Source organism: Anastrepha ludens, chromosome 2 (genome assembly GCF_028408465.1).
Source record: "Anastrepha ludens isolate Willacy chromosome 2, idAnaLude1.1, whole genome shotgun sequence".
NCBI lineage: Eukaryota > Metazoa > Arthropoda > Insecta > Diptera > Tephritidae > Anastrepha > Anastrepha ludens.
The window spans coordinates 74611889-74625449 of NC_071498.1; the positions used below are offsets into that span (position 1 = coordinate 74611889).

Below are 13561 nucleotides of genomic sequence, written 5' to 3' on the forward strand. Positions count from 1 at the left end.
GGAGTCCCCCAGTGGAGTTCCAGGGAGTGTGCCACTGGCGTGGGTGGATCGGCCGTCCAAAGTTAGTGGGGGTCGGTCACACGATTGGACTCAATTGGAGCACTCTAAATGGGTCAAAGTGGGATTTTTCGTTCGACCCAAATTGGGGGACATCAGAATTCGTTTTAGAGGTATGGTTCCTTCGGCAAAGTTTCTTATTTTGATCCCTAGAATACGATTTTCACAGAGCAATGAGCGATTTTTAAATCGACCCGCCCTAGTGTGTACCCTCACTAAGCTTAGCGGATATCTAAAAACTGATAACTAAATTTGTATACATACGTTGCATTTGAATGTCAACAGTTTCTTGAATACTTTGCATTGCTTTTACTTTATTACTATGGAGATTAGATGAGCAGCTAAAATTTTTTAAATCTGTGCAAGGTTCCGAATTCCAATCAATTTTCGATTGTATACTTGTAGCAACGCTTCTACATATTTCTTCTGAACATTCTGGTGGTGGAGATGACGTGGGGCTGCATTCATCATTGCTAGAAAAGCATTCCTTTGGAAGGCGCGAGGGAGCAGTACTTATCAGAAACAAAATCGGTGATGCAACTAACAAAGACGTTACCAAGAAAGTAGCTGCCGTTATCGCAATTTTGTGAACTGTTGTGGACGTTCGTAACCAAATACAAGGAGCGCAACAAATCCATCCCATAGTATCTTTCTGCAAACATAATAAGAAGAACAAATTATTACTTAATACAATTTTTTTTGGTGATTTAGGGGCGAAACAAAATGTTGTATATATACATATATTTTTAACCTTCGTTGTTAAAACGAGAAAAATATGTTTCGTTCACAAAAATTGCACAAATAGTGTAGGAATACATTGTTGTATTGCCTTTAATATGGTTATAAAAATTTAAAAATATATTAAATAGTTTAAAAAAAGAGTGGAGGATGGTTCCGACGGCAGAGAAGGACGATACCACCAAAGATTGTTTTATGAGCACCTTGAACGTTCCTATTAGCGCTGACCCCGCCACAACCTAAAAATCGAGCTTGGCGACTTTAAGGAAGGATCGATCATGTTGCGATAGATCGAAGGCACGCTTCTAGTGTTTTAGATGTACGTACGACCCGAGGACACACCATCGACACCGATCATTATTTTGTTGCAGCCAAATTGCGCAAAAGTCTCTGTGCAGCAAAAAACGTACATCTATCTACGCAAAGAATGTTCGACATCGAAAAGCTGCAATCACAACATACAGCCAAAAGATTCGCCACTCGACTTTCATTCCTGCTCATAAAGAGTACTGCCCAAAGATTTGGCATGCTGAAGCAATAGAGAAACATTTTCCGTTCTTTATGCATCGCCGAAGAAGAAATCGGATTGGTCGATAAGGAAGAAAGGACGCTGCCTATAAGGTTATGTTACGATCGGATGCATCGCGATCCATGTGGGATCGCTATCGAGAGTTAAAAAAGGAAGAAAGACTTATTATCAGAATGAAGAAACCAGAGGCCGAAATAGGTGAGTACGACCAGCTTAAGATGCTGGTCAATAGGAATACGCCAGAAAATTCTACCAGAAAGCTCGGAGGCTTACGCAGAGTTTCAAGATCGAGGTGGTTCCCTATAAGAACAACAGCGACGATCTAGTGAATGACATCCAGAGCATACACAAATTATAGAGGGTACACTTCTCGAACTTACTAAATAGTGACAACTGTACATGTCACAGAGGATCCCGATACTCCAATCGTTGATCACGGAATTGTCGTTCTGCTACCCGAACATGACGCGGTGAGAATAGCGATAACGCGGATAAAGAACAACAAAGCCGCGGGAGCCGTTGGACTGGCCTAGCCAATCAAATATGTAGGTGAGGAGCTGGTAAGGTGCATGCATCAGCTCCTATGCAAATTATGGTCCGATGAAAGTATGCCTGTCGATTGGAAAAAACGGGTGCTCCATAAGATTTTTGTCTGGACTCGTTCGTCACGTCATCTGGTGTCAAGACGAAATCATGTTTTTTGTATTATCATTCTCTCAGTTTTTATTGCCAATCGATTCAAGAACTTTCGTATTTTGTTTGAAATTGCTTTTTTTTATTTTTGCTGTTAACGATATTTCACATCAGTCAATCTTTTAATAACCTTGTATAGGCCTTCCCAGGATGGGGAAGCAGTTTTGAAGAAGCCACTTTGTTGATTTGTGAATTATGAAGAAGTACCAAATTACTATCGCTGAATTCTTCGGAGTTCAAATCGATGCTTCATTTTTTTACTAATTAGCTGGGTATGTTGCTTCATATGATGGAGTAATTCATCCCTGTCATCTTGTAGTGTTTCCCTATGACTACCTTCGTCCATTTCATGAGCGACGCCTCTCCCGAACGCTAAATAACCCGAAAGCCTTACATCGCTTCGAAAAATGGTATTTGCGGGTGATTGGGCGAAAGTTTCAGTGAATCTTTCGACCATTTCATCCGACTTCCCATCAATACGGCGGACTCGATGTTCCTTCCTGGGTCTGAATGCAATTCAATAGGTATTCCAAAGCGATTCAACCTGTTCTGCACAAAAAAGTTATCAATGGTTTTAGCCTCCGGTTTGGTAGAGGGTATACTTCTGGCTACATACTGAAATAGATCATAACAAAGAACACATATTTGTTGCCGGAATCGCTAGTTGGAAACAGACCCACCACATCCATGTTCACTCGCTCAAATGGTGAATCCGCGTTGAACTGCTGTAATCATTCACGGCTTACCTTCTTTTGGCCTTCCGCTGTCATACACTGTGCGCAATTTCGAATTCATTTGATTCGTACGTAACTAATTCTATGCAATCTTTTCCATCGTATTTCGCTTCCATGATCTTTTCCAGGTCAATGTCATACAATTGACTTCTTCTTATCGCACTTTCTTCTCACTCATTATTAGGTTGCAATTACGCTAATCTGATGTCAACTATTCCCTCAAATCCCTCGACCTTGGAACAGTACTTTCACTCTGTATCATAAGGTCGCCGAGATAGTGCCTTTTCGATTATCGATTTTACAGCTGTAATTTTGCCTTTCAATGTGCCCTACAATTTGTCTTTTTGGATGTTTGAACTGGAGTTAACAATTGTTGTCCATACCCGTATTTGTGGAAATGTTTTTCGCACTCAAGTACAGCTAACAGCTCCCGGATGGTCTCTGCTATAGTTTTCGATCACTTTTGCTTACCCATTGATGATCTGTGACAGTACTCCTCCTATTCCGAATGTGCTGGCGTCTTTATCCATAACGAACTTTTCTCGCTTGGCCAGATACGCTAACTTAGGCACAGTACAAAGAAGCGATTTCAGCTGCTGAAAAGCTTCCTCTTTGTGCCACAAAAAAGCGCAATTCTTCTTAGTCAGATTGTGGAGATTATGGGTAACAGTGTCTGCAGCCCGACACTTACCAATTACGGCTCCTTTATCCAGGATAACTGGTGACTTGATATGATTTAGAACCATCGGGTCTTCACTATTGCACAATTATATTTGCCCTCTTCTCTGCAGCGTGTATGACCCACAGCCTCCTTCCACATTAGCCAATATGATTGCTTCAGCTCTTGGTGGAATGTTTTGATGGCGACTCAGGTAACCTTACTAGACTGCAATCTTTGGAACACTGCTTTGCTTCCAGAATTTAACAAGCCACGCTGCTCCAACTCCTTCTAAGATTGCTGAACCTTACGTTTTTATTTTTAGGATATTTAATTTCAACACTTAATCGTTTACACCTTCATGCGCTTAACTTAAGACTGATTACGTTTTGCGTTGGCACATCTGCTTAATAACTATCGTAATTTCTAGATTTGGCAACTCGTATCTTCTGGTGACTTCTGTCTCGCCTTGTTCTGTCTTGCCATCTAATGTGAAAGCGAATCCATATTTTTGTTTTATTATCTCATTCGCTCGGTTTTCGTTCCCAGTCGGCTCGCGAAGTTCCTGGTTGTGCTACAATATTAATATCTCCGCAGTATCATTCTGACTATCGGAGAAAATGTTAATATCTCCCTTGCTCCAAGTCCGTTAAATATGATGCATGCCTGAAGGACTTCTGCCTCAAAAAAACTAGTAGTATTCCGTAATTTTAAGGAAATTAGGAAAGAGATAAATTGGCTGGTTTAGGGAAAACCCCTGCTCCGACTCCCGATTTCATCTTGGAGATGCCAGTGAAGAGAAAAGTTCCAGGCTTCGATTCAGATTTTCCCCTTGCTCCAATCCTGCTTACTTTGGAAAGAAAGATATATCCGAAGTTCAGATAAATACGGTGTTAACTGCCCCAAAATGCAACCATATTTCTTGAGAGATTGCTTCCAGAAGCCGACCCTCTTTAACCTGATTGCATTTTGGCCAGCGATGGAAATAACGTAAAAATCAATGGGAAGTAAGTGCAAAACAACATTCAGGGCATCACTGGGGCAATGCTCTACAAGCTCCGATGATGCCAATACATGCAGTCATTTACACCCTCCCCAGTTTAGTGATATTATAACCCTTCCGAAGAGCTTCCCACCAAACCAAGCCTCCATACGAAAAAGTTGGCAGAATCACTACGTTGTAAAGGGTGGTTAAATTTTAAAGGTCGATGTTGAATGTGAACCACACCTAAACGTCAAGTTTTTTTCTTCATTTCATTTGGCATTTTTCAATTTCAGATTAATTGAATTCTAAGACTGGTATTCGAAACTGTCCCACTGTCGCTTTGTTCTTCTAATATACCCATCGTCGTCCTCTAAGAGAGCAAACTTGCTTGAAGAGCCTGGATTGCCCAGCCAGTACTCTTTTAGTGCTGTCTGTGTTGTATTTTGAGCTTTGGGTTTATGTTTTTGCTGCTCTTAAGCTCTTCTGTTTGTTTGTTTGGTGATTGAGTTTCACGATTTCTTTTTTGACTAAGCTGCTCTTTACAGTTGGTATAATTTATTTGCATATAGTACTTGCGTGTTTGTTGTTAGTGATGCAATTGTGGAGGCGATCGCTGTTGTGGTAGTATACACGGTTGTTGTTGTGGCTGTTGATATGGCCTCTGGTGACGGTCAAGCATTGTTTGACAAGAACTTTATATGTGTGCGTGTCGGGTGCTTGACGCTAATATCTAAAATTTTTGATTTTTACCGACAACAAGTATGTGTGACACGACGCCACCCGACTGCTCTAACACATACAAAGCGCAGTCAAGCATGCTGTATCGTCGCCAGAGGCCAATACTGCGGTAGTTATGTATTGTCTTTATGTTGTTATTGTTGTTGTAGACTTTTTAGTGGATGTCTCATGCGAGTGTGAAGTGTGAATAGTATAGGTATATTTTTATTTGTTGGAGAGAGAAGCAGTTGGTGATAGTGGAGTAATTCGGGTTGTGCATTGAGCAGTCCAAGGGAGCGCATCTGCCGGATTCACAGGGGATGCGGCGTTTTACGTTTGTTGACTGCCTATTAAGGCGGTAAGAGAGGAGGCATTTTTACTCTCACTTGACACTTTTTGGCTACGCGCACTGAGCAAACATGTTTGAGAGAGCGCACTGAGATTGTTTTTATCCGGTGGGAGTTTGTTGTCAATACGCGCATAACTCGGCAGGATAAACTTTACTTATTTTTTTTTGTTTTTTGTTTTATTTATTCTTTTAGTTTGATTGTTTTTGTTGATACAAACTGTATTGCGATCTGCAATATTTTGGTTTAAGCGTCTATTTCGCTGGTTGTTGTATTTTGATTATTTCTCTAAACACAGATATACCTGTATTAGGGCGGGTCTATTTAAAAATCGCTCATTGCTTTGTGAAAATCGTATTCTAGGGATCAAAATAAGAAACTTTGCCGAAGGAACCATACCTCTAAAACGAATTCTGATGTCCCCCAATTTGGGTCGAACGAAAAATCCCACTTTGACCCATTTAGAGTGCTCCAATCGAGTCCAAATGTATGACCGACCCCCACTAACTTTGGACGGCCGATCCACCCATGCCAGTGGCACACCCCCTGGAGCTCCCCTGGGGGTTCCCCATACAATCATTTCAAAATATCACAATTTTTGGCCTTTACATGAGAAAAGAAACTAAGAAAAATTAATCTTATTTCGTTTTCAGCAGTATTATTAAAAAATGAGCTGAAAATGTACGAATAGCGAACAGCAAACATTTTGCGCATAGCTAAAATATTTTACGTACTACGCAGGGTGTACGAATAAATTGGGTGATCCTCTGTGTACATACATATTTGTATTCTGAACTCCCAAGAAAGCAATGCTTATTAGTATACACATTTGCTCGTATGTGTATATATAACCGCCCACACAAGGTACTCACTTTATTCCTCTATATGCGTATGTCATCCAAAGCTAAAATTCTAAGCCTTCCGACTACATGATAGCCCAGTCATATTAAGGGTTTCACCTCGGAATGAAAGATAATAAGCTGGAAAATGGTAAAAACCTTTGTTTTGTCGCCCTAAATATTGTCTCAAAAGTCACAAATGCTATCGTGTCCGCGTCTTAAGATATTGAAGGTCAAAGGTCACAAAAAACGATTTTTCGCGAATATCTCGGTTCCTATTGCTTAAATGATATTTTCACCTATTATGAAAGCTGTAGAGTATAAAATTCTCTACAACTTCTGTCTAAACTTTCTTTTATACGATCAACCGTTTTTGAGGTAGATCGCGAAGAGTGCGCAGCGTACAGTCATATATGAGTTAACGCAGGGTCAAGCGTGAGTTACGGTTATCAGTACGTTGTATAAAGACAATTATTGACAAAAAAAATTATAATTATTAAGCAATGCCCATTATTTCTGTACTTATTACCAATTATTGATATTTAATTATTGAACTATAGTATATTATTAATTCTGGATTATCTATTTTAATTATAGATCGCCATTCACTTGGGAGTGGACTGGACGATTCTCCTGCATATGGTTCAAGAAGCTCACAACGTCCGGGATTGGCCCACGTATCCTCTGGGTAGCCTCCAAACACCCGTTCGGGAGTGAGCTAACGTGAGAAGGCGAAGCATTCCAGGATAGCTGGATGTGCGTTGGGTTTCCAATAAAAAGAACTGCAAAGGCTCGGACGGGGCAAAGTAAGAAAACCATAGGACCTTGCGACGTCTACTACAGCTGCCATGTAAAGGAGCGCAAATTCGGTGTCGGATTTGTTGTGGGAGAGAGACTTCGTCGCCAAGTACTGTCGTTCACTCCGGTGGACGAGCGTCTTGCAATAATCCGCATCAAAGCCCGTTTTTTAACATCTCGCTAATTTGCGCCCACACCCCGACGGAAGAGAAGTACGATGCGACCAAAGATTCCTTCTATGAGCATTTGGAACGTTCCTATGAGCGCTGCCCCCGCCATGACATAAAAATCGTACTTGGCGACTTCAACGCCAGGGTGGGCAAGGAGGGAATTTTTGGTGACGTTGGCTGGGTCATGTCGTCCGAATGGATACAAACGCTCCGGCTGGTGGTAGCAGAGGAAGAGGAAGGCCTCCTCTGCGTTGGAAAGATCAGGGGGAGAAGGACTTGGCTTCACTTGGTGTGTCCAATTGGCGCCGATTAGCACAAGAAAGAAACGACTGGCGGGCTTTGTTAAACTCGGCCAAAATGGCGTAAGCGGTTATAGCGCCAATTAAGAAGAAGAAGGCATATGCAAGTTTGAATTTGTGAATTTTTATACATATGCGCATATACAATATACATATATGCTATGTGTATGTAAGTATGTGCACTTGCCACATCAAAAAAAAATGACTAAACTTCTCAAGAAATCTAGCGCGCATTCATAGGCACAGCATTGTATGTATAGTAACCTTCAAATATGTACATGAACCTTAAAATACTCTGATTTCATAATAAGTTTCTAACTTTGCAGATATAATATATGCATATGTTTTGTGCACTTTTTATCAATTGGAGAACTACATACGTAAAGTAACATACTAATTAATTATTAACCTACTATCAGAAAAAATAAAGTAACTTTTTCGAATTTTTCTCCTAGTATTGAAATGTTCGACACAGAACTTTTTTATAAGCTACTTATGTTGTTTTCTGCAACTTACTGTATGCTCATGCGCGCACTTTACGCACAGCAGCTGCGGTTGTCGAGCATTTAGAAAGACATATTTACATACATATATTGATGCATACATATGTATGTACAGAGCCGCGGGCACTCGACTTGACAAAAATTCAAGATTTACCAAATATTGGCAAATAATTCAACGCGATATATTCCAATATTGACTATTTTCGAATGGTCGAGAAAATTGGTATATGGGCGCATCGTTTAATGAATGAATTTATGTACTTTGCTCTTAGAAGTATGAGCTCGAATTTACGAATGAATTTTTTTATGATGAGTGTTTGTTGAAACTGTTCGGCGCCGCCGCGACTATTTTAGACTGTTCAGCACCATGGCAACTAGAATGATGGCCGCTACGGCTCCGCCTATTAATGCATTTTGTTCTTGTAGTCGCTAGGCATAGAACTTTAGCATTTGCATGGCTATGTGTATGTTAATAAGCATTGCTTTGCTGGAAGTTCAAAATACAAATATGTACGTACATAGGCTAGGGCGTCAAGTGTGCATGCGCACATACAAATACAGCTATTGACAGCTAATTAGAAACGACACTATTTCCTTTTAAACACGCATTTTCATAACTGTTTGCCAATTTTATTTAAACATATGATAAACTTAAAGACTAGTGGAAAACAATTTAATCGGAACTCTTTTTTAAATATACATATTTTTTTTAAAGCATGTGAAATGCACGATTTGGATAGGGCGACTAATTAGAAACAGTAATGTATTATCAGATCAACATAAAGATTATGTTAGGATTTGGTTCCATAACCCTTTTGCTTCAACACTGCCTCCTATCGATTGCGCATTGATGTCATGAGATTCTGACAGCGCGCCACAGGTATTGCTTGCCATGCCGTTTTTACTTCGGCAAAAAGGACATCCATATTTGGGATATTTTTGACACTCACGGCTTTTTTAACGTCACCCCAGAAATGCTCTACTGGGTTTAAGTCCGGACTGGATGATGGCCATTCCAAAACATTGATGGAATTTACGTGAAAAAACTGTTTCGTCAACTTTCTCGTGTGCTTTGGATCATTATCCTGTTGAAACTTCCATATAACAGGCAAATTTTCCTCAGCCCACGGCAACATTACATTTTTTAGTATATCGACGTATTTCTCCTTATTTAAAATTCCATCAATCCTATGGATTGGGCCAAAACCATTCCACCAGAAATATCCCCACACCATGATTGATCCTCCACAATGCTTCACTGAAACGTAGCGAGGATTGAATTCTTGGTTGATTGGCCGTCGAACATACCTTCTACCATCTGGGCCTATGCGATTTATCTTGGTTTCATCGCTCCAAACGATATATTTCCATTGATTTGGAGTCCATGGCCAATGGGATCTCGCAAAGACTACTCGCCGTCTCCTTTGTATCTTGGTTAGAAGGGGCTTCTTGCGTGCTGCTCTGCCATGCAGTCCAGATTCGACCAGACGCCGAACAATTGTCCTCTTGGATATTTCGAAATTATATTGATCCTGAATTTCCCGTTGGATGTCAGTGGAAGTCTTTTTTGGGTCTCTTTTGGATATGATTGCTATCTTGCGGGCAATTTCTGCTGAAGTTTTCCGGGCCTTTTCTTACGTGGAACATTGTCAACAGTCTTAAAAAGTTGGATATGCTTTAAGGCGTTAAAAACCATTTTTTTGAGCATTTGACTTGCTTAGCAGTTTCACTGTACAACTTTCCAGCTTTACGAAGGTGAAAAATGAAGCTGCGCGGAGCAGGTGTACAGCTGCTGCTTTTTCCCATTACACATCTTGAAGACGAATATTTTAGTTGCTTTTAAACAACCAATATAAAATATATACATACCAAAAATTCGATTATATTACTATTAAAATAACACAACTTGCCGAATATGCTTCCATTGAACAACTGTTTCTAATTACTCGTCTCAGCTTATTTACCTTGAACTAAGTAACCCATGCACTGCGTTGGATAATATTAACGGTAATTGTTACTTCAATTACACAACTACAAAACTAGGCGCATTGGGTAGTAAATAGAGTAACAAAAGCAATGCAAATGATTTTAAGAGAAAAAATAACGGTAAATTTAAACAGTTTAATATTATGCTCATCAAGCGTTTATCAAAAGAGAGCGTTTCTAATTAGCTGACAACAGCTGTATGTCTTGGTTGCTTCAGTGCATACATATGCGTGCAACACTATATTTATTAAAGATGCAATTTAACTTAGTCCCATATATGCAAATACATATGTTTCTTTGAAGTTTTCTTTTATTTATTTTAAATTTCAAAGTTTTATACTATCTAGAAAAGGCATTCATATATTATTCCCTGTAGTAAAATGTAAATTGGAAAAAATATTAGGTCATGGTTGCTGCAGTGCATATGCACATACTATATAACGCTATAAGAATTGAACATGCAATTGAACTTTTGCACAAACATAACTAACATAACATACATACATATGTACACATGTACATATTGAGCAGCATTTGTATGCTCTATGAATTCTCGTCTAAAATTAATTTCGACTCGAAAAATTAATAAAAATGTTCATCAAATTTATATGAAATTTACTAAAACGCACGCAACAAAATGTGAGGTCGTTTTATAATGTATTTTATTTCAATTTTTCGTTTTAAATTAAATCAACAAACATTAAAGTTACTTTGTTTTTAAATGTTGTATCAAATCCTTATTTGCATTGTATTATATTTGTTTGAAAATATAAGTTGAATAAATTTTCGTTTATCAAGGGAACATAGAAATGCACAAGGAAATTCCTTGCAAAAGTCGTCAATTTGATTTCATACAGAAGACACAAACTGAGGAGAGCCAATGTATGCACTTGTACATAATTTACTGTAATCATCTCTATTAAGAAGTTCCCCGCTGTCGAGTTGAAAAAGTCTTCGCGATTTCACTTCAGTTTTGACAATTCACACTATTCGTAGCTCGTGAGACTTCTCTATACATTAACGTTCTCTGCGTTTGTAATACCGTGTACAATAATTGTGAAGAGCGAACTGTCAAACGAACGAGGAGAGAGAGAAGAACAAAGCGAAATAAAAAAAAAACCCAGTCAATCAAAAGGGAACAGTTCTTTTATTATGGTTTTTATTATTTATAGGGGCGCTGTTTTGATTTCGAATAGCGTTTTTCAATAGGTGCGCTTCAACTTTTTTCCGATAGGCAGGGCGAACGACGCAATATTTTTTATTTTTCGCTTGTCATTTGTAAACTTCATTAGTATACATTTCATCATTGAACGCTACACACTTGAGCAAAGATTGCAAATCGTGCAAATTTTTTATGAAAATAATCGTCCAGAAAAAAAATAATGATCCAGATTTTTTCCAAAAAATCATCTTCAGTGATGAAGCTCACTTTTGGCTCAATGGCTTTGTTAATAAGCAAAATATGCGTTACTGGGCAGAAAACAATCCACACGTGATTCATGAGGCACCGTTGCATCCCGACAAAATCACTGTTTGGTGCGGTTTACATGCCGGCGGCGTAATTGGCCCATATTTTTTCCCTGACGAGAACGATCGCCACGTTACTGTGAATGGAAATCGATACCGCGACATGATAAACGATTATTTTTGGCCGCAATTGAATGGTATGGACTTAGACGACATGTGATTTCAACAGGACGGGGCCACAAGCCACACAGCACACGCTACAATTGATTTGTTGAAGAGTAAGTTCGATGAGCGCATTATTTCCAGAAATGGACCGGTCGAATGGCCGCCGCGCTCGTGTGATTTGACGCCTCTAGACTATTTTCTTTGGGGTTATGTGAAGTCATTGGTCTACAGTAACAAGCCGGCGACGATTTGTGAGCTCAGAGCCAATATTGAACGCGAAATTGCTGGAATTTCGGCCGATTTATGCAAAAGAGTGGTCGAAAATTGGGGTACGATTGGACTTCGTAAAACATGCACGCGGTGCTCATGCAAAAGAAATCGAATTTCATACTTAAATGTATATGTTCAAACTCGATAATAAAAAAAAATTAGTTAAAAAAGTCAAACCGTTTGTGTTTTATTCAAAAAAAAAGTTGAAGCGCTCTTACTGAAAAACGCTTTACATACATATTAAAAAAAAATATTTTTACAAATACTGAAAATTTCGAATACAAATTTCGCGATTTTTAGTCCAAATTTTCGCCTGGGGCGCTTTTTTGATTTCAAATATACAATACATATATTGATTACAATATACAGCTAGGCTCACTGATGGTAACCTTTTATATACCTATGTAGATATGTATTTACATACATATTTATAATTGTATATAGGTATATGGTTCACCAAAGAAAATAATCATGAGTATTTGACATTAAATGAAAAACTAGAAATATATCTTGATTACTTTTATTTAGTTTAACTATTGTTAAATTTTGTTTTAAAAAAATATATTTTTGCGCTTTATTATTACATGGTTGTTTCGCCGACAATAACATAGCTCACTCGATAATAAATGCAGTGACTAAGGCACAATCCAACAAGTCAATAAAAATTAACGATTTTACCTTATGTTTTGTTGAACTATTGATATTACTGCCATCGGAAACTTCATTTTCATCAGTTCTTGATATATAACTGCCACCAAAAGACATTTGTTTATGTAGTGTTGCAGTGTGGCTAGCACTGTTAAAACTTCCTGTAGCTGCCATAGCAAAGCTAAATGTTTTACAAGCTACACTATATTCAAAAGTTTGTCGAGCAACTCATCGATTTTTTTACATTAACCAGAATTTTTATGTGTTTGCCTAATCCTCAACTAAACCACAAATTGCACTTGCCAACACTTCTCAAAGCCGGTTGAAATTTTTTTTAATATGATGAAACAGTTAACGGAATTTAGCTCTGTATGGATTTAATTTCTTTATAAACATGGAACGAATTTTTCTTTCGTACATAAACCCTTATAGTCAGAAGAAATCACAGTATTGCGACAGGCATAAACATTCTACCATAAATACAAACGTAAAAAGTTCTACAAGCACGCAGTGACCAAAAGCTCTACAAGCTTTCAGGCAAGGTGGATTTATTATAGGTGACAGCATTCACCCAGCTGAATTTTTCGCCGTAGATATGGCTTACGTCAAAATGATATGCTTTGTTTGTAGGTATTGGCATGTTTACATTCGTATGTTTACATATGTACGTGGAGGTTGAACTTCCCAGAAGATGCTTTTTTTTTCAAATGTAGGATTTTCTTCTGCATACGCAATCTCAACAAGCGGCTGAAAATTAAGAAAGCGAAACAGAGGATAATGGGCTACAAAAAGTTCATTAAAATTAATCTTTGAATAGTAAGCAGACCCTATTAAAGTAATGTTTTTAAACATGTTTTCTAATCCAATTCAATTTGTGTTTTAGGCTCAAATAAAGTAGCTGTTCAGTGAAGTATTAGCAGGTGAAAACACGAAAACTGTCCGTCGAATAACTACAGGG

At 38.5% G+C, this 13561-nt stretch overlaps 1 protein-coding gene across 6 annotated transcripts in view; it reads right to left on the reverse strand.

Annotated features, from left to right (window-relative positions):
* The window catches only part of LOC128871865 (endothelin-converting enzyme homolog), a 114610-nt gene that overhangs the window by 67498 nt on the left and 33551 nt on the right, over positions 1 to 13561 (reverse strand). For 4 of the 6 annotated variants that reach the window (XM_054113995.1, XM_054113993.1, XM_054113999.1 and 1 more), the window contains exons 1-2: positions 12634 to 13048; positions 322 to 709 (exon numbers count right to left, since the gene is read on the reverse strand). In XM_054113995.1, the coding sequence (XP_053969970.1) occupies positions 322 to 709; positions 12634 to 12777 (532 nt within the window). In that variant the 5' untranslated portion in view covers positions 12778 to 13048. Of the gene's footprint in view, positions 1 to 321; positions 710 to 12633; positions 13049 to 13561 lie in introns of those variants that run through there. The other 2 variants (XM_054113994.1, XM_054113996.1) reach the window with 2 other exon arrangements.